We start from the raw sequence: 25,725 nt of genomic DNA on the forward strand, positions 1-25,725 counted from the left end.
CACTTGCCTAGCATGTGTAGGCACAGAGTTCCATCCTTAATACCACAATAAAAATAAAATAAAGGCATGCTATATATCTACACTAAAAAAAAAAAAAAAAAGACTGAATATGGCTGTGGCAGAGTTGGTTTTAAGACAACTTCTGAAACTCAAAATGATTCAAAGATACTACCTTATTAACATGGAAACAGTATAATGCATTCCATTTATTTATAAAAATAAAAGCTTTCTGGGATTGTAGCTCAGTGGTAGAGCACTTGCCTAGCATGTGTGAGGCCCTGGGTTCAATTCCCAGCACCACATAAAACTAAATAAACAAAATAAAGTTCCATCTATAACCAGAAACATTAAAACAGATAAATAAATAAAAATAAAAGCTTATAAAACTTAAAGTGATATTTTCCCATGTTTATACAAAGAACTCATAATTGTCCTGATAAGTGTTTGCTTTAAGATAATAACTATTTTGAAAAGCCTTCATATATTTATTTTTACCAAATGTAGTATTTAGTTATGTAAAATTTGCAAATATATATTAAACTTAATTATACTATTTTTATTTCAAGTTTCACAAGAAGATTGCATAAAGATAACAAAAAGGAAAAAGACGTTCTAAACATTTTTTCAGTTGCTTCTGGCCATTTGTATGAACGCTTTCTAAGGTAGGTACAATTTTTATCTAATGTTTTAAAGAAGTAATTCATGGCTCAGTTCCATTAGGAATAAAGGAATGGGGCAGGGGTTGTGGCTCAGTGGTAGAGTGCTTGCCTCACACATTGAGGCACTAAGTTCCATCCTGAGCACCACATAAAAATAAAAGTATTATGTCCATCTACAACTAAAAAATATATATTTAAAAAAGAATAAAGGAATGTATAGGTAGGGGAAAAATTTTCTACCTCTTGTTTCCTTGATATTTAGTTTTATTTTGTACAGAAAACTAATAGTATTTTTTATATCCTGCCAGATATATACTATAGACAAGCATTTTTTTCTTTTTTTTTTTATTTTTTACCCAAATAGTAATAAATTGTATATTGCTCTGCACCTTGCTTTATTTTAAGTTGACAGTTATGAGGTAAGTATATTATTAAAATGCAGTAAAACTTCATGAGTTTGATTTGATTTGGAATAATCACTTTAAGGCTAGAAAATATGTAATTTGTAACAAGTGATAGGGAAGAAAAAATATGTACAGTGAATTTTCCTGTTTTAAAAACAGGAGGGAGATGGGAGAAGAGGATACATTTACAAAGTACAAGCGGATATTTTTTAACTGTATATGTAGAGGGGTCCCAATACCTCAAAAAAGTTTGAATTGTAGTGTTGATATTTTAACATGGATCTTTAAAAGTACTTTTGTACCTCTTCCATTAAAAGGTCTAGAATAGAAGCAAGAGGATCAGGCCTAGTCACAGATTCCTAGGTACTCTACTTGCAGGGAGGAGCAGATGAAACCCTGAGGCTCCAAGGAGGCTGCAGGCTTATGAGGGCTGAGGTCTCCTCCGCTCTCCTCCCTGTTGTTTCCTGCCTTTATTTTCCCTGGGCATCCCTGAAGATTCCCCTTTGGGGGATGTTGGGCATAGATAAAAAGGGAGGGAAGAAACTGGGCACAAGAAAGTAGGGAACCACTTTAATCATAGGACCAGAGGGAAAGAAGCAGGTAGAAAAGCCAGTCAGAATCACTGTGAACTTCTTACTCTCACAGACTTGGATGAATCTTCATGATAAGCCACAGAGACAGTACTGCAGTGAGACATAGTGGCAGTACACCTGTAGTCCTACTAACTGAAGAGACTGAGGCAGAAGTTCAAAGCCAGCCTGGGCAACTTAGTGAGATTCTGTCTCAATAAAATATCCGAAGGTCTGAGGATGTAACTCAGCAGTAGAGTACCCTTGGGTTCAATCCCCAGCGGGATGGTGGGGTAGGGAGATGGTTTCCAGCTGCTATAGGAGGGTACATGGTAGGTGGGGCAATAAAAGGATGGGAGGGGATTAGACAGGAAGGGAGAGGGAGAAAAAAAGATCTAGGATAGCAAGAGGGTGGCCTGTGCAGTGAATTTACCAGTGTAGACAGGCATGTCATTCCAGGTTTGCAGACCTGATTCTAATCACAGCAGCGGAGCCATGGTTAGGTTGTGGCTCGGCTAGATACCACCATTTCAGACTGGCTTATTTGTCAGAAGAAACTAAAGCAGATTTGTCTCTGCCAAACATAGATTTCCACCCTTACACAGCACATATCTGATCGGGCATAATATTTGGAAATATTTCAGTTCGATTCTCCACAATTCATAATAGAAAACTACAGATTCATGCCTTTAAATATTGAAGAGCTTTCTTAAAAGTAAGAGGGACTCCTATTAAAGTTAACTTATATTGAGTTTAATTTTTTTTATACAGAATTATGATGCTTTCTGTTTTACGTAACACCAAAACACCAGTGAAATTCTGGTTCCTAAAAAATTATCTCTCACCAACATTTAAAGTAAGTACATTACTCTTTTTCTAGAATAGCTAAAATTAAATTCATATAACATTTTCTTTTTTTAGAATGGGCCTTTTGAAATGTATATTTACTCAGATAACTATTTTAAAATATATTTTTATCTAGCTGAAGAAAAATTTTATGCAATTCTTATATTAAAGCCATGTTGAAACAAAAATGACAGCAGGAAAGTCTGTTTAAGCAAGTCAAGATCAAATGATTAGTTGGTTTTCATGACAATGAATATATAAATAAAATGTGAAATAGGAAATATATAAATATTTTCAATTAAGAAAGTTGGATTTTGTCATATTTTTATAAAGATAGACAGGAACATTCATAGTACCAATGGGGGAAAAAAAAGAAAATTGTATTCTAGAAAATAGTTTTATAGTACTGAGAACTATCTTTATCAGAGTTGATTGATTGCTGAGATAGTGTGGACACTCTAGGCTCAGGCCATCAACATCTGTTACTCTTTACTGTGCCCCACACTGTGCTGCAGAGTGCACTGTTTCTCCATATTCACAGGTTTCTGGGTACTCTATGTATTATTCAGTTGTTCTTCATAATAATCTCATGTGGTAAGAAAATCAAGACTGGCCTAGTCTAAGACTACCCCTTACCTTCCATAATTCCCTAGGACTCTTACAACTCAGAAAAGCAGTTATACCCAGTTTATTACCCCAAAAATGTACCCATAAAATCAGTAAAGGAAAAGGTACAGAAGGTAGAATCCATAATCTCCCTGCTGTCCTCTCCCAGTGCAGTTGCACATATAGCATTTACTTCTCCTAGCAATAGTGTGGCAGTGCTCATGGAATATTGCCAAGCAGGGATCCTCACTTAGACTCTATTCTGACATTTTTTTAATTGGGGGTCAGCCATGTAGACCCAGCCTGCCTAACTGACCTCAGCTCTAGGCCCTGCAGAGGATATGTGATGTCTTGTGACCCAAGGTCTTTGGTAGCATAGACTATCTGGTGTGGCCTAAGGTCCCCAGAGAAAGACATTCTTATGAGGCAGTCATTCCATAGGTGGGGTTATCTTCTAGGAGTCAGAGTAAAGGGCCATGCCTGTGTGTGTGTGTGTGTGTGTGTCTCCCCTTGATAGCACAGGCCTGAAATAACTTCCTAGGAACATAGTTAAGATTTGAATCCAAGCATTGTGACCTCAAAGGCCAGGTGCTTAACCACATAAAACAGCCTTTCTGTCTCCCACCACCAACAGGGCATCCTATGCTTATCTAGTAATAGAAAAGTGGGGGGAAAAAAACTGAAAAATATAGACAAAAAGTTATAGTTTTGTTATTCTATTTAAAGTATTATTCTACTAACCAAATACTGCATGGGTGCTGGGTAACTACATAAACTGAGATAATCTAAACATTGTCTTAGCAGAAAATTATATTACTCATTAAAAAATAGTGCTAATTGTGAATTTAAAAACTTATGTCACTTCATGGCCAAAAGTAGTATCCTGTTTGAAATAAGTATTTTTTTCTACTGTAATTTGTTTCTTTCTGTTGAAATTTGTCTTTTGAAACTTCTTAGTGAAATATAACATGTACATAGAAAGGTGCAGAAACCACAGGTGTGCAGCTTTCCTGAATTCTGAGTTGAAACACCTGTGTCACCAGCAGCCAGATGCAGAAGTTGCCAGCACTCTAGATCCATGCCCTCCATTATGGAAAGCCACCCCTTCTCTTCTTTCACACCTTTGCTGAAATTACACTTCCTTTGCTATAATCCTTTCTTGATTGCACTATGTGAACTCTAATTCCTTCTTACCTAATCACTTTATTTTCCTACCCCACCCTTTTTTTCTCCATAGCATTATCTTCTGTAGATAACAAATAATTTCATTTATTTTTTACCTGCTACTTCTTGAATGTAAGCTTCTCAAGGGCCATCATTTGTGTGTGTGTGTGTGTGTGTGTGTGTGTTTTAACTACTATATCCTTAGGGATTTCTACAGTGCCTGGCACATAGTTTGTGTTCAATGTTTGTGCATAGTTGCTGAAAAAAGTTTTTCTGATTTCTCCTCATGTTTTATTTTGAAACCAAATCAATGACTTTCAGCAGATATTCTAGCCAAAATTTTTAACATTTCAGTTCACAGATAAAATCAGTCTTTACAAAGTAAAAAAAACTTAATTGAACATTATATTATTTTAAATCTACATTGTTCTTGCAAAAACAGATTGAAAAAATACAGTCATATAACCAGCAGCTCATTATGGATAAAAATTAAAGGAGAAAAAGCAAATTTTATATTTCCTAGCCCACCTTTTACTACAGCTTTGCCATCTTCCGTGTTTTTGTCCTCTTGAATTAAACTGAACCAATAATGTATTTCATTAGCTACTTCTGGGCTAAACAGGGAATAAGATGCACTTATACGCCTCATAATGTTTCCATTAGACAACAGAACATACACATGACGGTGGTCCCATAAAATTATAATAGGAACAGAAAAATTCCAATAGCCTAGTAATGTCAAAGCCTGTTAATATCATGGCACAACATATCACTCACATGTTTGTGGTGATGCTGATGTTAACCAACTGTGTCGTATAAAATATAGCACATACAGTTATGCTCAGTACATATTGCTGCATAATGATAACTACATTACTAGAGTATGTATTTACATTTTTTCATTGTTTTAAAGTGTATTCCTGCTTATTTAAAAAAAAAAAAAAAGTTAACTGTAAAACAGCCTCAGGCAGATCTTTTAGGAAGGTATCCAGAAAAAGGCATTGTTCTCACAGGAGATGACAGCTCCTTTTTAGGTTACTGCCCCAGAAGACCTTCATGTGAGATCAGACGAGTGTTATTGATGATTGTGACCCTGTGTAGGCATCCTAATATTATGTTTTTGTCTTAGTTTTTAACAAGGCAGTTTAAAAAATTGAAAAAGTTTTTATAAAAAAAATAGAAAAAGACTTTAAAAGTTTTTGAAGCAAAAATGTTTCAGTAAGGTAAGGCTAATTTATATTGAAGAAAGCATAAAATTTTATAAATTTCATAAAGCCTAAGTGTAGTGCTTATAAAGTCTGTAGTTGTGTTCTAGGCCTTCACATTCCCTTATCACCCATCTACTCAGCCAGAGCAGCTTCCAGTACTGCAAGCCCCATTCATGGTAGTTGCCCTATAGAGGATGTCAGTTTTTATCCTTTATGCTATATTTTACTTACCTTTTCTATTTAGATACAAAAATGTATATTATTTTATTTTAGTTGCCTCTAGTACAGCAGCAGACTGTACAGGTTTGAAGGCTAGAAACAACAGACAATACCATCTAGTTTTATATAAGCAACCCTGTGACATTTGCCATGACATAGTCACCAATGACACATTTCTCAAAACATATCCTTATTGTTGACACAGAACTGTGCTGCTAATATGTGCAAAGACATTGAATCAGGTGTCAGATATTCTGACTGGGGTAACCACCTTTTATGTGTAATTCCTGAATTAGTCATAAATCTCAAACATGGAACTTCTGTAGAGGATCTGATTTATCGATTTATAAATAATTTTGTACTTTTTTTGCATTTCTCTGATCAACCAATGGGTTAGCTTAATTATAAACTGTGTGATACAAGAGTATTCACAGGGTTTTCTTTCTGAAGTCAGGTTATCTCCAGTCAGACATGAGTAGTAAAATTATAAAAAACATTTATCTTAACATTAATAAACTTGCTCGTTAACATAGTCCCTTGCTTAATGACAGTATATAGTTTTATGTATTTGTCACCATTTTCATATTTGTCATTAATAGATGGTGTTGCTCTGCTTCCTGCTAAACTATAACAAACACTTAGGATAACCAACTTGGAAGAGAGGTTTATTTTGGCTCACAGTTCTGGAGGTTTCAGTCCATGGTTATTTGGCCCTGTTGCTTTGGGCCTGTGGTAGCACTGTATGTCATAGCAGGAGCACGTGGTTGACGAGGCCTTTTCATGTTATGTTATGGGAAACAAAAAGGAGTCCCTTCAAGAGCACACCCCAATGACCTAACTTCCTAGGCCCTACCTCCTGATGGTCCCACTACTTCTGAATAGTGCCATAGACTAGCAACCAGGACTTCCACTCATGGACCTTTGGGAGACACTTCCCAAAGAATTATGACTTTAGCATAGAATAATTTATAGAAGTAATATTTAGAAGTTTGTATAAAACTAAGCTTCTTTCTCTTCCTCAAGTGTATATGATTTTGTGTGTATGTTTTTAGGAGATAATTCCTCATATGGCTATGGAGTATGGATTCCAATATGAACTGGTCCAATATAAGTGGCCCCACTGGCTTCATCAGCAGACTGAAAAACAACGAATTATTTGGGGTTACAAAATTCTTTTCCTTGATGTCCTTTTTCCACTAGCAGTAGATAAAATTATTTTTGTTGATGCTGACCAGGTAATAAGATTATTTATTGTTTTTTAGTAGTGAACAAATTTCTTTTACACTTCTGTGTGAATATAAGGGGTTAATTTATGTTGCTCACGTTATTGTATTTGTTGCCATGCTACATAAACATGTAAGTCATGATTGTAGTGCATTAGCAAAGTGCCTATAATTGAAAAATAAGTGGTCAGTATTCCAGGTGAAAATTGAAGGAATTGCAAGAAGTACCATTTATTATTTAGGACATAACAGTTTTCTATCTGTAATAGTTTAAGTCTGGGAATAAAAATAAATATATTAATCATAAGACTAGTTAAATGAATTCCTACAAATATAAGCTGAATTTTTTAAATTAACTATTTTTTCTTCCTGGAAAAGTTAACAGCAATGACAACCATCCTGTCATTTTTACATCTACAGTAGCATTCTTTGACATTAAACTAGTAACCAAATCCTCATCACTCTACTACTTAATGAAAATAATGCCTTGAATTTGCTCTCCCCATTAATGTTCTAAGCTTTCAAATTTATATCCAAAAATAATGACTTTCCCCTTTACTCTTTTCACTGCCTTTGTAATCATTAATTTGAAAAAAATTGGAAAACATACAATTTCTAATAACAGTAATATATACATGTAAATGTAACATAAATGTTATATGTATATTAATTCAAATTCATATCCTCTATTAGAACAAAAGGAATATTTTAAAGTTCTATATTAGAATTTACTTATACTGTACTTTTATTATACTAGTTTCCAAGTTGATAAATATGAACCATTGTAATTAAAACAAAAAACAGGCAAATGTAGATGAAGAAGTAAGCATTTCTAAACATTAGCTGATACAATTCTTTCTCCAATCTTCCCCTAACATAAAGTAAAATAAAACAAAATCCAACATTTTCCTTAAAGCTATTTAAAATAATCAAATTTTTCTTTGATTCAAATTTATGATTTTTAACATAATGATATTTATTATAAAATTATTTTCAAATATTACTCCACACATTGAGAAACTGAGGCCTGTGTACTTAGGTAATATTTAAACCCTTCCCAAAATGTATTTTATGTTTAAAAAAAAAAAAAAACTTTCTTACAAATGATGTAACATAGTATTCTTACTGGTAAGACTACTGTTTTATAGACTGAGAACATAAATTTCATGTTTCTTTTAATATGTAAGGACAAGAGGAATAAAACATTCAATGAATTCACAGCAAGTGAAAGCAACTTGAGGAAAATGTATCGTGCTCTGTAGCTATAGTAGGGTGATAATGATTGACAAACCCATAAAAAGGAAATATGTTATTTTACATTCTATTTTAATTACTTAGATAGTGAGACATGACCTAAAAGAACTCCGAGATTTTGATCTGGGTGGAGCTCCTTATGGGTACACTCCATTCTGTGATAGCCGCACTGACATGGATGGATATCGATTCTGGAAAACAGGATACTGGGCATCACATCTTATGAGAAGGAAATACCATATCAGGTGAGAAAATTTAAATAAATGAGATATTGAATTATAGCATTCACTTTTCTTAGAAATTATGATAATGATAACCAGTTACATAGTGCTTATTACATGCCAGGTAAAAAATAAGTGTCTTTACATATATTAACTCATAAAATCTGTGTATCAGGTTTTGTAACACTATTATTATCTCCATTTTATAGATTTGGAAACTAAAGCATTCAGCAGTTATGTAACTTGCCAGGCTACCCTTGCTAGTACATAGTTTAGCCAGTTAAACCCAAGTGATAGGGCTCAAGTATAATGCTCCTAACCACTGTAGGAGCATTATTTAAGCTTGGTTTGCCAAATATTTAAATGACTGTACTATCTTCATAGCTGTTACTCTTTTGTAGGGCCATGAATTTCATGACAACTTGAAAATAACTTGTAGTAACTCTAGAACATAGGTCCTACCAGAACTATAACACCTTTCATACTCCATGGAAATAGTATTAGATATTGGGAGCAATTTTATGAAAGGACTTATTATTAGATCATACGATGTTTGTAGTTAAATGAATAGCATTATTGTAGACATTCACTGGGGAAAGTGCAATTACATAAGCAACATAGACTATCAAGAAATATTCACTTTTGCAGTGCCTTATACGTAGTGGATCTCAAGAAGTTCAGGAGAATTGCAGCAGGTGACAGGCTCAGGGGCCAGTACCAAGCTCTCAGCCAAGATCCGAACAGTCTTTCAAATCTAGATCAGGTAAGTAAAATGTTAACAAAAATGTTTTAGTACATACATACACAGCTTAACATAACCATCATCATCTCAATGGCTTGCTGGCGTCACCTCTCAACCACTCTGTTCTGGCAAAAATGCCATGCGTCATTCCAACTCGGCTATGGCTCTCAGCAATCATCATTAAACTTACTCAGAGCTGGTGGTATAGCTAGGTGGTAGAGCAATTGCCTAGCATACATAAGACCCTGGCCCCAGCACCACAAAAAAAAAAATACATATATCATACTTGGTTCCTCCCTGTGTGTATATGACAGGGCAGCAGGGAGTGAACAAGACTTGAAGCCAGGGATGCTTAACCACTGAACCACATCCCCAGCCTGTTTTTTTTTTTTTTTTTTTTGAGACGGTCTCACTGAAAGCCTTGTGAAGTTGCTGAGGCTAGCTGTGAACTTGGCAATCCTCCTGATTCAGCCTCCAGAGCTGCTGGAATTATAAGCATGGGCCACCAGACCTTGTTTATACTCAATTCTTTCTTGTTCCCCTCCCATCCCCCATCTCAAAGACAAACTTGCTTCATGCAGTGTCCCTAGAAACACTTTTTATCCTTCCTCATAAACACCTTTTCCTCTTATCCCATGAACTTCTTCATTATTGCATCTGTTGCATACCTGGTAAGCGCAAGACACGCTACTAAGACCTGAGATAACAGAAAACAAAAGGATTCTTAAGTACATGATGCTTTCATTTTAATTGTAAGATAAATTTTTTTAAAATATAATTAAAGGTAATCAGTATCCCAGAGGAAAAAATTAAAATAGGAAATGATGATAGTTCAGAATGGTGAAGGAGTTGGGGTTTGTAATTGTAAATTGGGCACCCATATATCCCTACAAAGGTGACATTTGAGTGGATTTAAGATGGAGATGTAAAACTGACCATACAGATGATGTGACGATTCTACACGGAGGGAATACCTAATGCAAAATTTCTAAGATGGGAATAGGTCTTTACATGTTTGAGAAATAGCAAGGAAGGCTATTTAGCTATCCCTAAATGCCAAACCTGAAATAAAATTAGGGTGGAGAGGAGTACACCATGAGGGAAAAGGGTCCAGATTATGTATAAAGCTTAGGCATATTCTTTAAAAATCTAGTAAATGAAAAACTTAGATCAAAATATTAATGACTAGACCACACTGGTAAGGGACTTAATTAAAATTATTCTTGAAAATTAGGAGAACTCCAAATACTTACATATTCACATACAAAATAGGATCTTTTCAGTACTGCCAGTTAGTAGAAAACTGATTTAGGGTCCTTGGTAAACACCTATAACGTGCCAAATTTAGATTAAGATTACCACAATTTTTGTAATTTTTAGTTATTTTACCAGTAGATTATTTATTTATAAGTAATGTTTAGTCTTAACATATAATTAAAAGCTTGTGAATTTGACTATCATCTGCCTGTACTAAAGAAAGGACTCATTTTTTAAGCTTTCCAAGAACTCTGTGTTCTCCTAATATTGCATCAGCATATTTGGGGGATCACTGCCCTTATTCTGATGCAGTTTCACTTTCATTCCCACCAGTCCACTAAACACTTCTCACTAAAGTCTATTATCTTTTTACTAGGTAAAAGTATATAGTGAGCTCTTCTTTATTCTCATGTGCTTTCTTTACAACATAAATTTGTTGGCTGCCATAATACATTCCAAAATTTCAAGGTTCTTCCCTGATATCTGTTCGTTTCCTATAGTAGTTGTTTTGATGAACCACTACTTTTTCTGTGCTTTCCAGATAAATGTTGCTATGCTTTGAGTCTCAGCTTGGCCCATTTCTCATTCTGTACCAACTCTATTAACAATCTTACCTTCATTCATCCTTTCAGTTTCCATCTTTCTACGAATAATTCCCAAATTTTATCTGTATCTTAGCTATCCCTAAATGCCAAACTCATATTTAAATCTACCAGGATCACCCATTAGTGCCCCAAACTATCTCAAAGTTAATAACTCAAGTTCTTTCCTCTTCCATTACCTGCATCAGCAAATACCACTTAGCTGCCTATCACAGGTTGTATTTCTCAGGAAACAAACTGACTAAAATGGAAATTAGTTTACAAAAGATTTACTAGGAAGTGCTCTCAGGACCAGCAAGTTCAGGGCAAGGAGTGAAATAGAATTGGTAAGATTCTCCAAATTCAAGAAGGTCTTAGATGAATGATCCCTAGGGAGCTCTGAAGCTGTGATGGTCTTTCTAAGGTGGCAATGCACAAAGGTGGGCAAGGAACCCTGGTATTTATTTCTTCACATCAACAAATCATTGTATATAGGCTTTCCCAGGAAAAGGTTTGACCTTGGTGAGACAACTCTTCCCCCAGTGGTAGTTCTTAATGATAACTGACAGTTGAAAGTTGTCGGCCAGCAGCACTTGTCAGCAGCTAGTAGAAGTTTTCAGACTTGAATGGAGATATGGGTGCTACATCATAGCATCTGTTATAGTGCACACTGTTCTATGTGAATCTACCTCTTTGAATAAATTCAACAGAAAACTTAAGAATGAAGTTAGTGGGACAACTTCAACTTGTATATCTGGAGCTGATTTGTAGCCCATACTTAGACCCATTGTCTCTGCTCTCCATTCTGGATTCCCTTAACATAATGAATCACAAAGTGGTTCTGGATTACTTGGTTGTGGAGGTTGTGGGGATAATAAGCACAACCTCCTTAAAAGAATCCGTGGGGATGATAAGAAGGGTCTTATCACCTTACTTTGTTCCTTGAACCTGCGTAATTCTTATGAATGGTAACAACACTATATGATGGTTGTTGATTTAGAATATAATGCTGCATATGCAGAATGGCACCTTACCCTTGCAAAGTACTAACGTCAAGATAGCACCTCTGGTGTCTTCAATAGACTGTTGAATTGCTCTTTCAGGCCAGCATCTTCTGTGTGGTATCATAGTGTGATAGGATTGTGAAATCTCATGGTCATATGCCCTCTGCCATGATATCTTTGTGCTGAGAGCCATAGCCAAGTAGGAATGGCATTTTTGGTTGAAAGGTGACCCTGCTCAGGGATTAGGGTGGCTCCAGGTTTAGGGTGGATCCTGCTGGATTAGGGTGGCTCCAGGTTTAGGGTGGATCCTGCTGGGAATAGTGGGTATCCTGCTGCCTCAGGCGCCCGCTCCTTGAGTTCCTGTTGAGTTCTCGCGGGGTTCTGAGAGAATTGGTACGCAGAGCCCGGTGAAGGGAGTGTATTTTCCCAGAACATGTGTGTAGAGTGCCGGTGAGAGTTCAGGAATAAAGAGTTGCTGTTTGAATCTACAAATTTTTGTGGTGGCTCGGTTATTTTGTGCCCAGACTGCAGCATCTTTGCTGTGTATTTGGTCTCTTAATCTAATACAGTATTATATCGAACCCTGTGTCACTGGATAACTCCTTAAGCTCTTGGATAATGAAAGCACAGAAAGCAAACCCATACACAAAATATGTATATAGTTCAGTTCAGAAGAATTATGCTCTTTCAGGGCTGAAGGGGTCCATTGTAGTTAATTTGCCACCAAACTGCTGATTAATCTTTAAACTGCTGATTGATCTTTTCAAAGTATACGTTTAGCATTAGACCAGTATTGTTCTGTTCTCTTGGCAGCTGTAAGAGTTAGATCAGACTTGGGCCCATGCTGTTGGGCCCATGCACGGTCTCCATCTCTGCTGTCATTCTACTCCACGCATGTGCCTATTGTGCCATTGGAGTAGCCAGGGACCAAGTCTAGCAGACATCAGCAGACTATCGTTTTGTCTGGTTTGTCATTTAGTGCAGCATCTCTATTAAGTGCTTTCTGGTAATGTTTAAGGTTCAGTACCCAAAGATTCATCCATAAACCTCCACTCCAGAATTCCTTTTCCTTAATCTTTCATTATTTGTCTTTCTGAGCCTCTTTACCATGACATTGGTAAATGTTATATCATTTACCATTTCAAGTGAATTCTGATTACATTCCAACTGTAGGCTACTTTTCTTTCTGTGCAAATCAAATGATGAAGAGTGTCATGTGAAGCAGTTAAAATAGTGCTTAAATATAAACTCATATTACTAAGTACCTCGTTTTTAAAAAAGAAAAAATGTCTGAAATAAATAACCTCAGCTTCCACTTAGAAAGTTAAGAGGAAAAGAAAAATTAAAACCAAAGTAAGGTCTCTGCTAATGGAGTAAGATGAGAAAAGCAAATATGGACTAGAAAGAAAGAAATGATCATGACTAGTAAGTGACATTACCTTCTATGTGGAAAACCCAAAAGAACCATCAACAAAAACCTTGGAGTGATAAGGAATGATAACTCAGAAACAAGATAGTAAGTTAATATACCAAGGTGAAATCACTTTCCCATATGTCATCAATAAACAAGTGGATTTGAAATTTAAAACAATAGCATTCATAATAGCATTTAAAAAGTGAAATACTTTCTCTGCATCTATTGAGATGATCATATTTTTTTGCATGTATTGAAAATCATTCGACAAAATACAGCACTCCTTCATGTTCAAAACACTAGAAAAACAAGGGATAATAGGAACATATCTCAGCATTGTAAAAGCTATCTATGCTAAGCCCCAGGCCAACATCATTCTAAATGGAGAAAAATTGAAAGCATTTCCTCTAAAAACTGGAACAAGACAGGTATGCCCTCTTTCCCCACTTCTGTTTAACATAGTTCTTGAAACACTAGCCAGAACAGTTAGATGGAAAAAATTAAAGGGATATAGATAGGAAAAGAACTCAAACTATCACTATCTGCCAATAACATGATTCTATACTTGGAGGATTCAAAAAATTCCACCAGAAAACTTCTAGAACTTGTAAATAAATTCAACAAAGTAGTAGGATATAAAATCAGCACCCATAAATCAAATGCATTTCTGTATATCACTGATGAATCATCTGAAAGAGAAATTAGGAAAACTACCCCATTAACATTAGCCTCAAAAAATAAAATACTTGGGCTGGGATGTGGCTCAAGTGGTAGCGCGCTCGCCTGTCATGCGTGCGGCCCGGGTTCGATCCTCAGCACCACATACAAACAAAGATGTTGTGTCTGCCAATAACTAACTAAATAAATAAATATTTAAAAAAAAATACTTGGGAATCAACAAAAGAGGTGAAAGTTCTCTACAATGAAAACTACAGTACACTAAGAAAAGAAATTAAAGAAGATTTTAGAAGATGGAAAAGATCTCCCTTGTTCTTGGATAGGCAGAATTAATATTGTCAAAATGACCATACTACAAAAAGTACTATAGAGATTTGATGCAATTCCAGTCAAAATCACAATGACATTCCTCATAGAAATAGAAAAAGCAGTCATGAAATTCATCTGGAAAAATAAGAGACCTAGAATAGCTAAAGCAATCCTCAGCAAGAAGAATGAAGCAGGTGGCATGACTATACCAGACCTTAAACAATACTACAAAACAACAGTAACAAAAACAGCATGGTATTGGCACCACAACAGACTGGTAGACCAGTGGTACAGAATAGAGGACACAGCCCTCATAATTACAGTTATCTTATATTAGAGACATCAAAAACATACATTGGAGAAAAGATAGCCTCTTCAACAAAAGGTGCCGGGAAAACTGGAAATCAGTATGCAACAAAATGAAATTAAACCCCTATCTCTCACCATGCACAAAACTCAAAGTGGATCAAGGACCTAGGAATTAAATCAGAGAACCTGTGTCTAATAGAATAAAAAGTAGGCCCAAATCTCCATCATGTCAAATTAGATCCCTTACTTCCTTAACAAGACTCCTATAACACAAGAATTAAAGTCAATAATTAATAAATATGATGGATTCAAACTAAAAAGCTTCTTAGAAAAAGAAATAATCAGTGAGGTAAATAGAGAGCCTATAGCTTGGGAGCACATTTTTACCACTTGCACATCAGATGGAACACGAATCTCTAGGGTATATAAAGAACTCGAAAGGCTAAACTCCAAAAAAACAACCCAATCAATAAATGGGCCAAGGACCTGAACAGACACTTCTCAGAAGATATACAATCAATTAACAAATACATGAAAAAGCGTACAGCATCTCTAGCAATTAGAGAAATGCAAATCAAAACTACTGTAAGATTTCATCTCACTCCAGTCAGAATGGCACTTATTAAGAATACAAACAACCATAAGTGTTGGCAAGGATGTGGGGGAAAAGGCACATTCTTATATTGCTGGTGGGACTACAAATTGGTACAACCAATCTGGAAAGTGGTATGGAGATTCCTTAGAAAACTTGTAATGGAACCACCATTTGACCCAGCTATCCCACTCCTTGATCTATACCCACAGGACTTAAAAACGGCATACTACAGGGACACAGCCATATCAATGTTTATAGCAGCACAATTCACAGTAGCTAAATTGTGGAACCAATTTAGATGCCCTTTAGTAGATGAATGGATAAAGAAACTGATATATATATATACACAATGGAATATTACTCAGCATTAAAAGAGAATAAAATCATGGCATTTGCAGGTGAATGGATGGAGTTGGAGAATACAATGCTAAGTGAAGTTAGCCAATCCCCAAAAACTAAAGGCCAAATGTTTTTTATCTGATATGTGGATGCTAATCTGTAATGGGGATGGGGGTGGAAAATGAAAGGAATGGAGGAACTTTAGATAGGGCAAAGGGGATGGAAGGGAAGTGGAGGGATGGGGATAAAAAAGACAGTGGAATGAGATGGACATCACTGCATGTATGAAGACACAAATGGTGTGACTCAACTTTGTGTACAACTGGAGACATGAAAAATTGTGCTCTGTGTGTGTAGTGTTAATTGAAATGCCTTCTGTCATGTATAATTAATTAGAATAAATAAGACAAAAAATTAAGCTTTTTAAAGACTTTATTTTTTTAGAGCTGTTAGGTTTACATAAAAATTATACAGAAGTTAGAGAATTCCCATATTTCTGGACTCTATTGTCTATTTTTCTATTTCAAATAATATCACACTGTCTGGATTACTGTAGCTTTTTGAAAAAATTATTTTTATTCTAAAATACATGATAGCAGAATGTATTTTGGTTCATTTTACACAAATGGAGCACAGCTTTTCATTTCTCTGGTAATATACAATGTAGAGTTGCACTGTATGTGGTAGTCATACGTGTGTAGGGTAATGATGTCCATCTCATGTAGCTTTTATAGTAAGCCTTCAAAAGCAGTAATGAATAAATTTCTCATGCTAATGTAAATGGCATAGTGGGTTTTTCTTATTTCAAATTCCAGTTATTCATTTCTGATGTATATAAGAGTAGTTGACTTTTATGTATTAACTTTGTGTCTTATAACCATGCTATAATTGCTTATTAGTTTCAGGAGACTTTTTTTCACTGATGCTTGAGATTTTCTACATAAACAGTACTGTTAGTTGCAAATAACAGCACTTTTTTTTCTTCTTTTTAATCTGTATATCTTTTATTTTATTTTCTTACTGTATTTGCTAGGACTATATCATGTTTAATCAGAGTGTTGAAAGAGGAACCCTAAAATTGTAAATCCTAATTAGAGCTTATAAAAGACAGCTAATGCAGGTACCTGCATGCCATTGGCTATGGAATGTGAACATCTGAGGATAGAAACAACTGTCTCTACTGAAGTGTCCCTTAGTCTCTCCAGAGTTCTCTAACTTACTAGTCTCATTTGTCGAACATCCTTGAACCCATGTGCCAGCAGTCTTTCTAAAAAAAAATCCTGAGCCATGCAGAAAGGAATATATTCATGGGCATTGTTTCCAATAGGGAGATGAAAGGTCACCTCAGAATCAGGAGAATGTGGTAGTGACCAACATAAATACCAATAGCAGGCACATGTGAATAGTTAACTTTTGACATTCCAAAGCAGATCAAGATACTGAGGCTGTCCACTGGGGGAATATGAAGTGGTGGATTTCAGGGCCTCCTTTCTGGGATGAAGCCTTAAGGGGTTGTGGATATAGTTCCAGTGCATATGTTCATTCATAGGACACAAGAATATTGGATCAAATTAGGCATTTAGGGCTTAAAAATATGGAGATACCTCAAATTGACATGTTTTTATGATCTGTTTGTAGTCTAAATGATATCTTCAGCTTCTTTCCTTTGGACTCTAATTTCTATACCTCTGCTTAAATCATTTTTTTTCTATAGGATCTTCCTAACAATATGATTTACCAAGTTGCCATCAAGTCTCTTCCTCAAGATTGGCTATGGTGTGAAACCTGGTGTGATGATGAATCCAAACAAAGAGCCAAAACTATAGATCTGGTGAGTGTCTGTTTACATTTATAAATAAGTAGATGGGGAAGTGTTCAAAAGAGAAATATTTTGTTTTACAAATGGATGGCACATATATTACCTCTTTTTCTGCTGCTCAGTTTGCTTTGCATTTTTCTTAGGTTAGCAAGTAGAGAGCTGTGTTGGGGGAACCCCCAAGACCACCCTCAGGTTTGCTAATTCAGAAGGAAGAACTCAGAGGATGCAAAATATACTGTACTCATTGGCTATAGGTCATTGCACCGAAAAGATAGAAAGCACAGTCAGCAAAGGGAAAAGGCATGTGGGGTGAAGACAAAGTCAGATGCAGATCCCCCCTCTCTCTCTCTCTCTCTCTCTCTCTCTCTCTCTCTCTCTCTGTCTCTAAAGTCACACAAGACAAGTTAATAACTCAAAGTCTTAAATTCTGCAGCATATATGGAGTGTTGCCTCCAAAAGATGCTTATTAGAAACACAATTCCCATGGCTTTTCTGGGGAACTTGTCACCATGCAGTCACCCTCTGCCTGGCACATGCCAAAATTATCAACTCCCAGAAGAAAAGCAAGTGTTTGGCATAAACCACATTTGCACAGTTTAGGCACAGTGAGCCACTCTTATTAGGGAATGTGAGACCTGTCTGAAACCTGAGTTCTTAGATGCCAGTCAAGGGACAACTTCACAAGCAGGCCTATCTTAAGAATAGTGGTAACAGTTTTGCTGTGGAACATCTTTTCTACTTAGGATCTTTTGAAAGGAGGATCATGAGCTAACTGCTGAAGATGTTTATAAATCGGCTATATCATCTTAACAAGCCTCACATCAGTTCTCTCATTGGTATTCTCCCCAAAGGAGATTACCAAGATAATTTTGTCTATTGAAATTATCTTACACTTGTCTTTTTTTATAGTCCTTCCTTGCTTATTTTTCAGAGATTATTTCTCTTAGATTTTCTTTTTTTTTATTTTTTTAGATTTTCATTTTAAGCTACACAGCATAGTTATGCTTTCCTAAGCACAAAATATTTGAAGCCAATTTGTTTTTCCAACTGTCTAGAACATACATTCCAGTACTGTAAAATAATACAATTATTTCTCTGACCATAATATTGTTAATGAAAGTGTTTGAGTATAAAATATTTACAAGGTCTTCCTTGAAGAATGAACTACAAAAACATAGCATTTTTACTATTTTGAACAAAATAAGGGAGGACCATAAGGTCCTGGGACATTTACCCAGATATATGTAGATCCATAGATTATTTTTAAAAAGTAGCAAACCACCATGGTCTAATGCAGTCAGAGGTGGTAGAATGTGATAGAAACAAATAAAATGGCCTTGTTAAGAGGGAAGCAAGAGAATTTTATGAAGCAGAGTCAAGAACATTACTGAGTATAACTATTAAGATGTTAAGGTTGTATTGTGAAGATAAGGTTGTATCTGATGTGTTAGTGCCACAGGTCTCCCTGAGATCTTCAGTACTTGGTTTAACATGAGCTACTATAGCAAACCCCAAAACTTCTGTGGGGTCACACTCATGTAGCCAATCTAAGTAAGCATCCCCGTCAGCAAGTAGCTTCCCTGTGCTCTGGCCATGACTCAGGGACCACTCCCCATCAACCTGTGCCTTTTTCATTTTCTCAGCTCTTGTCACCATCTCTGTTCCTCTGAGGCCACTCCTTCTAATACAACAGCCAGTTGCACTTATGGCTTTGGAGCACTTAAAATTGTTGCTAGTCTGAATTGAGGTGTGCTATAAAGTTGTAAATAATACACATCAGAGTTTAAAGACTCAGTGTAATAAAAAGAATACTAAAATATGTCATCACTATTTTTATATTGATTACATGTCGACTAATTGCATTTTGGGTATATTAAGTTAAAGTATACTATCAAATTTTATTTTACCTATTCATTTTATATTTTATAAATGGCTATTAGGAAATATTCAGTGGCTAACCTGGTTTCCATCATACCTCTATTGGATAGTGCTGATCTGGAGAAAAGTAAATAGGAGTGTGGAAAACATGTCCTGAATCTTAAAGTCCTGGATTCTTAATAGGTGTTGGTCACACTTCCAAATTTTAATGTAAACGAGCTGAAAAAGTTTCATTCTTGAATGGATATCTACCTCCTATCAATAGTGCTGCACAGAAAAAGAAGGGTGTCATACATTTTGATGTTCAGAAAACCACCTCTCAAACACTTAAAATGGAAGAGTGAGCTATTCTTGGGGAAAAAAAGTTAAGGGAATGCAGAAAAATCTTAAGGAAATGGCCTGAAAGTGAGTAAAAGAGCATGATTAATGGTATTGAAGGTGGAAAGGAATGTTGCGCTGCTGTCTCATTTTTTAATCCAGGTTTCTTAAGCTTAGCGTTTGGGGATAGATAATGCTTGCCTGTTCTATCCGTTGTGTAATATTCAGCAGCATCCCCTGACCATTACCCACTAGATGGCAATAGTACCCCACTTCCCCTCAGTAATGACAACTAAAATTCCCAGACCTTGCCAAAGTTTCCTCCAGAAGGATATGATTCCCTACTTAGAACCACTGATAAAGAGGATAGAAAACACAAATGCCTACCCACACACATATTGTAGTGCGCAACACACACAACCTAAAGAAAACAGTGTTTTTATTTTAGTAGTTGCTTTCAATTAAAAAGAAAGTAGTCCCATAACTTTTACTTTATAAAAAATATTGCCTGTGAAGTTATCTTCTGTGAAAAAGATCCCATTTTCCATTTGCTTTTGAAATATATCACTCTAAGGAAAATTAAAAAAAAAAAAAAACCACAGTGTAATTAACTGAATATATTTGACAGCAAGCTTGTGGCTGATGACTAATAGCTTTCCCCATGGCAGTAAGAGAAAAGCCAATTGAGAAAGTGTCACATAGAAGCTAGCTTCAAGACACTTTCTGTATTAATGAGTTGTACATAGCAGATGGGCTGCCTTTGTAACTTGATGAAGTTGATATTCCTCCTGTTGTCTTTTCTCTCTCAGTAAGCAGTAACTACATTCTTCACATTGCTCAAGCCAAAGGTACTGGGGTCATAAGTTTGATGCCTCTCTTTTCTCACTGCTTATGTTCAGCACATGAGGACATCCTTCAGCTGTGCCTTCAGAAGTAACCAACATCAGATCCTTATCAACCTCATCCCATAACTTTTTCCTTTTAACCTTTTTTTAATTAAAAAAAAAAACACTTGATAGTGGGACCAAGTAGGTTAAGTTGATGGTATATCAGCAAACACTGGGGATTGTTATTTTAGTTTCTTTTGGGGGTGAAGAAATGAAGACTGACCCCTGCCACATTCCTTTGCAGTATGATATGCAATTTAGATCTTTCATTAAAGCATTATAAAGAATTGTTTGACACTCTTCTTATGAACCAACAAATTGTCTTTCAATTTTTTTTAAGTTTCTGATTGAGTACTTGTATTAAGCAGTTATTACTGATATAGGTGTGTGTGTGTGTGTGTGTGTGTGTGTATATTTGTCATTTCATTTGATCCTACCTGTATTAAATTTCCAGTATTCAAGTTCTGAGTAGGGCTCTGCTTTTTGTAAGATATATTTTGTTTGCCCTAGTAAAACAGAAGTGTCGCCAAGTATTTCCCTTACGTTTATTTACTAAAAAGCATGGTTCTTCACTAACAAAATTTTATTTAAACTTTTAGTGCAATAATCCCAAAACAAAAGAACCAAAACTAAAAGCTGCTGCCAGGATTGTCCCAGAATGGATAGAATATGATACAGAGATACGACAATTACTAGATAATCTTGAAAATAAGAAGAAAAGTGCAAGTAAGTCATCACCTTGCAATGATATCTGAACCATATTACACTGACAAGATGAGAATATTGAAGATTACAGACAGTATTGAGATTGTTCTTAATTACATTCTCAAGTGATTGTCAGTTTTTATTTAAAAATGTCTGCACAAAATGGACCAGGATTGTGGCTCAGTAGTAGAGCACTTGCCTAGCATGCGTGAGGCACTGGGTTCAATCCCTGGCACCACAAGCAAATAAATAAAATAAAGGTATGTGTTCATTAAAAAAAAAAAAAGTCTGCATAATGACTAAGAATTTCATTTTTATTTAAAAATGGATGTTATCCCCCAAGGATCTTCAATTTATACCTCTATATAGCTAAGTAGTATATTAGTCTTCTGATACAGAGGTGAAAAATAAATGTTGTCTTTAAGATTACGCTGAATTTACCAGGCATGGTGGCACACACCTGTAATCTTAGCACCTTAGGAGGCTGAAGCAGGAGGATCACGAGTTCAAAGCCAGCCCTAGCAAAAGTAAGATACTAGGCAATTCAATAAGACCCTGTCTCTATAAGTAAAATACAAAATAGGGCAGCGGATGTGGCTCAGTGGTCAAGTACCAACTCAGGTTCAATCACTGGTACCCAAAAGAGGAAAAAAAATTACACTGAATTTCCCAAATGTGAAAATCCAAAGTAGTAAGAGCTTTAGGTAGCTCACTAAAAACATTACCTCATGTCTTCTAATTAATCTTTATTATTTTTCTGGTTTTAGTAATCTTAGTTGTGGTTTGAAGAGTGACCTGGTTTGGGTTAGATTTGCTTACATTTCTTAGTATTTGAAAAGTTGCTTTTGCCTAGGCATTTTATCACCTTATAAAAGCTTCAACAAATACATGTGCACTTCTAAGTATATGTTCATTTCACCTTAAGTTATATAAATTGTTGTCATATAATTGTTCATAATACTCTTAGAATTCTTTTTTTTTCTGTAAAATATGTAGTAATGTCCCCATTTTTGTTTCTGACTTTTGGTAATGTCTTTTTTTTTTTTTTTTTCCATAATGAGTGTAGCTACAGGTTTGTCAATTTTGTTAATCTTTTCCAAGAACCAACATTTAGTTTTGTTGGTTTTCTCTAGTATTTCTAGAGAAATACTTCTTTATTAAGTTTATTTATTTTATGGTACTGGTGATTAAATCCAGGGTCTGGTGGTGCTAGGCAAGCTCTCTAGTACTGAGCTATTGCTCCATCCCTGTTATTTATCTTGATGTCATTGTTTGTAACAATCTCTATCACTACTCTCTTTGCATCCCATCAGCTTTGTTTCCTAAAGACTCATCTCTCTCTGGCCTTTGACTTTTTTTTTTCATTGTACTTTTGGAGTTTTGAAAAATAATCATTCCATTTTTTCTGTTCTCTTTCCAGAATTCTAATTAATTGAATTTTTTTAACCTCTTGAATTAATCCTCTACATTATTGATTCACTTTTTATTGTGGTAGAAAAATACAGAATATGAAATTTACCATCTTAACCATTTAAAAAGCATACAATTCACTAATGCTAAATATGTTCACATTATATTGAGACATATCTCCGTGATATTTTTCAGTTTATTAATCTAAAACTATATCTGTTAAAAAACATTTTCCCTTTTCCTCCTATCCCCAGCCTCTGATAACCACCACTCTACTTTGTCTCTATGCATTTGACTACTCTAGAAACCTCATATTAGGTGGAATCACACAGTATTTGTTTTATTGTTGCTGACATTTCATTTAGCACAATGTCCTCAGGCCCTTTCTGATTATAGTAAAAGTATTTTCTTTCCTTCTAATCATCTTTTTTCCCCCCTTGTAGTTCTGGGGATCAAACCCAGGGCATCATACATGCAAGGCATGCTCTTTCCCACTGAGCTGCACCTCCAGCCCTCCTTCCATTTAAAGGCTTAGTAGTATTCCATTTTATGTGTATGCCTTATTTTGTTTATCCACTCAGCCATCAGTAGGTGTTTGGTCTACTGTTAACTGCAGTGAATATGAATGTGCAAATATCTTTTGGAGACCCTGCTTTCAGTTCTTTTACATACCTACCCAGAAATGGTACTGCTAAGCGCATGATAGTTCTACTTTTAAATTTGATGAGTCCCCAATAGCGTTTTCCATAGTGGTTTGCAACATTTATGATCCTACCAACAGTGCATAAGAGTTCCAATTTCTCTACATTCTCACAGTAATTGTACTATTTTTTTTTTAATGGTTGCCTTCCTAATGAGTCTGAGATGAAAGTCTCATTGAGTTTTTGATACCATTTTTTCTGATAATCAGTGGTGTTGAACATCTTTTCATATACTTGTTGATCATTTGTATATCATCTTTAAATGTCTGAAAATCCTTGCCCATTTTTTAATCAGGTGTTTTAATTTTTTGTTGTTGAGTTGTATGAGTTTTTAGATATATATATATATATATATATATTCATTCTAGATATTAACCCCTTATCAGACATTTGACTTGTAGGTATTTTTCTCCTTTGGTAGGTAGCCTTTTTGCATTCTGTTGATTGTGCCCTCTGATGTAGTCTCACCTATTTTTCCTTTGTTTGCTTGCACTTTTGGTTTCGTATGTAAGAAGTCATTAACACATCTAATCTCATAAATCTTTTCCCTATGTTTTATTCCCAGGAGTTTTATAGTTTCAGGTCTTACACTTTAAATGAATCAGTTTTAATTTTTTTGTATATGGAGTAGGTTAAGAGCCAAACTTCATTCTTTTTTTTTTTTTGTGGACATTTATTTTTATGTGGATATTTATTTTTCCTACCTGCTGTAGAGACTTATCAAATTTTCTCTTTGAGTGACCTTGGTATTTTTTTGAAGACAAGTCAATCATACATGCCGGGTTTTTTATTCCTGGGTGCTCTATCTCATTGGTCTACATATCTTTGTCTTTTTGCCAGTACCACATTGGGTTTTTCCCATATTTTTATTTAGCATATTACAACACAGGGATTTGTTGTTACATATTTGTACATTCACATAATATGACAATATAACTTGGCCAATATTATTTCCCAGTATTTTTTTCCTCCCCTGCTTCCTATCCCCTGAGTCCATTTTCTCTAACTCTAGTGATCTCCCTTCAATTTTCAAGAGATTCTTCCCCATATGCCTTTTTTTTTCTTCTATAGCTTCCATATAGGTAAGAAAACATACAACCCTGACCTTCTGAGCTTGATTTTTTTTTTTCATTTAACATAATGTTCTCAAGTTGCATCCATTTGCCTACAAATGACAGTGTCATTCTTTATAACTGAATTAAACTTTTTAATTTATTTTTCTTTATTCATTCATCCATTGACAGACACCTGATTTCATAGTTTGACTATTATGAATTGTGCTGTTATAAACTTGGGTTTGCATGTATCACTATAGTATGCTGACTTTAAAGTCTGGGTCATACAGTAGTTCCATTTCTACTTTTTTGAGGAACTTCCATACTGATTTCCATTGTACTAATTTATAATCTCACAAACAGTAGAAATCCATTTCTTCACATCGTCTCCAGTATTTTTTATTATTTATATTCTTGGTGGCTGCCTTTCTGACTGGAGTAAAACTAAGTTTTTTAATAACTAGTTTTTATTTGTATTTACCTAGGTGCTAAAGATGTTGAATACTTTTTAATAAATTTGTTAGACATTTGTATTTCTTTAGAGAAGTACCTGTTTAATTAATTTGCCTTATTAATTGGATTTTTTTTTTTTTGGTGTTTTGAGTTCTTTATTCTGGATATTAATCCTCTTTTAGAATAAAAGCTAGAAAAGATTTTTCTCTCATTCTGTAGGCTCTCTCCCCACATTCTTGTTTCTTTTGCCATGCAGAAGCTTTTTAATTTGATGTCATCCCATTTATTAATTCTTGGTATTATTTCCTGAGCTTTAGGACATATTCTTATTGAGAAAGTCATTGCCTGTGTCCATATGTTGGAGTTACTTTTCTTTTAGGAGTTACATAGTTTCTGGTATATTTCATAGGTCTTGATGCATTTTGAGTTGACTTTTGTGCAAGGTGAGAGAAAAGGATATAGTCTCATTCATCTACATATGGTTAATCAATTTTCCCAGCACCATTTGTTTTAAAGGATGTAATTTCTCCAGTGTATCTTTTTGGGACTTTTGTCAAGGATCAGATGACTACAGATGGGCAGATTTGTCTCTTTGTCTTCTTCTTTGTCTCTTTGTTTTTCAGGATTGGCTTATTTCACTTAGCATGATGTTCTCCAACTCCATTCATTTACTGGCAAATGCCATAATTTCATTCTTCTTTAAAGCTGAGTAATATTCCATTGAATATACTTTTGGTCTTCGAGTCTGTTTTTATGCCAGTTTCATGTAGTTTTTGTTACTGTAGCTCTGCATTATAATTTGAAGTCTACTTTGGAGAAGGCTGCATGAAGAGCTGTGAAAGTGAATTAAGCTGTTGTTGGATGAAATAGTCTAAAGATTTAAGTCTATATATTTCAG

General features: G+C 35.2%; 1 protein-coding gene across 3 annotated transcripts in view; it reads left to right on the forward strand.

Moving 5' to 3' along the window:
- The window catches only part of Uggt2 (UDP-glucose glycoprotein glucosyltransferase 2), a 166,875-nt gene that overhangs the window by 134,180 nt on the left and 6,970 nt on the right, over window positions 1-25,725 (forward strand). For 2 of the 3 annotated variants that reach the window (XM_046454787.2, XM_046454788.2), the window contains 7 exons: window positions 567-662; window positions 2,404-2,488; window positions 6,728-6,910; window positions 8,237-8,397; window positions 9,022-9,136; window positions 17,316-17,432; window positions 21,103-21,229. In XM_046454787.2, the coding sequence (XP_046310743.1) occupies window positions 567-662; window positions 2,404-2,488; window positions 6,728-6,910; window positions 8,237-8,397; window positions 9,022-9,136; window positions 17,316-17,432; window positions 21,103-21,229 (884 nt within the window). Of the gene's footprint in view, window positions 1-566; window positions 663-2,403; window positions 2,489-6,727; window positions 6,911-8,236; window positions 8,398-9,021; window positions 9,137-17,315; window positions 17,433-21,102; window positions 21,230-25,725 lie in introns of those variants that run through there. The other variant, XM_058582781.1, reaches the window with a different exon arrangement.

Source organism: Marmota monax, unplaced genomic scaffold, assembly GCF_021218885.2.
Source record: "Marmota monax isolate L192 unplaced genomic scaffold, Marmota_monax_Labrador192_F-V1.1 WCK01_AAM20220418_F8-fsc00026, whole genome shotgun sequence".
Taxonomy (NCBI): Eukaryota; Metazoa; Chordata; class Mammalia; order Rodentia; family Sciuridae; genus Marmota; species Marmota monax.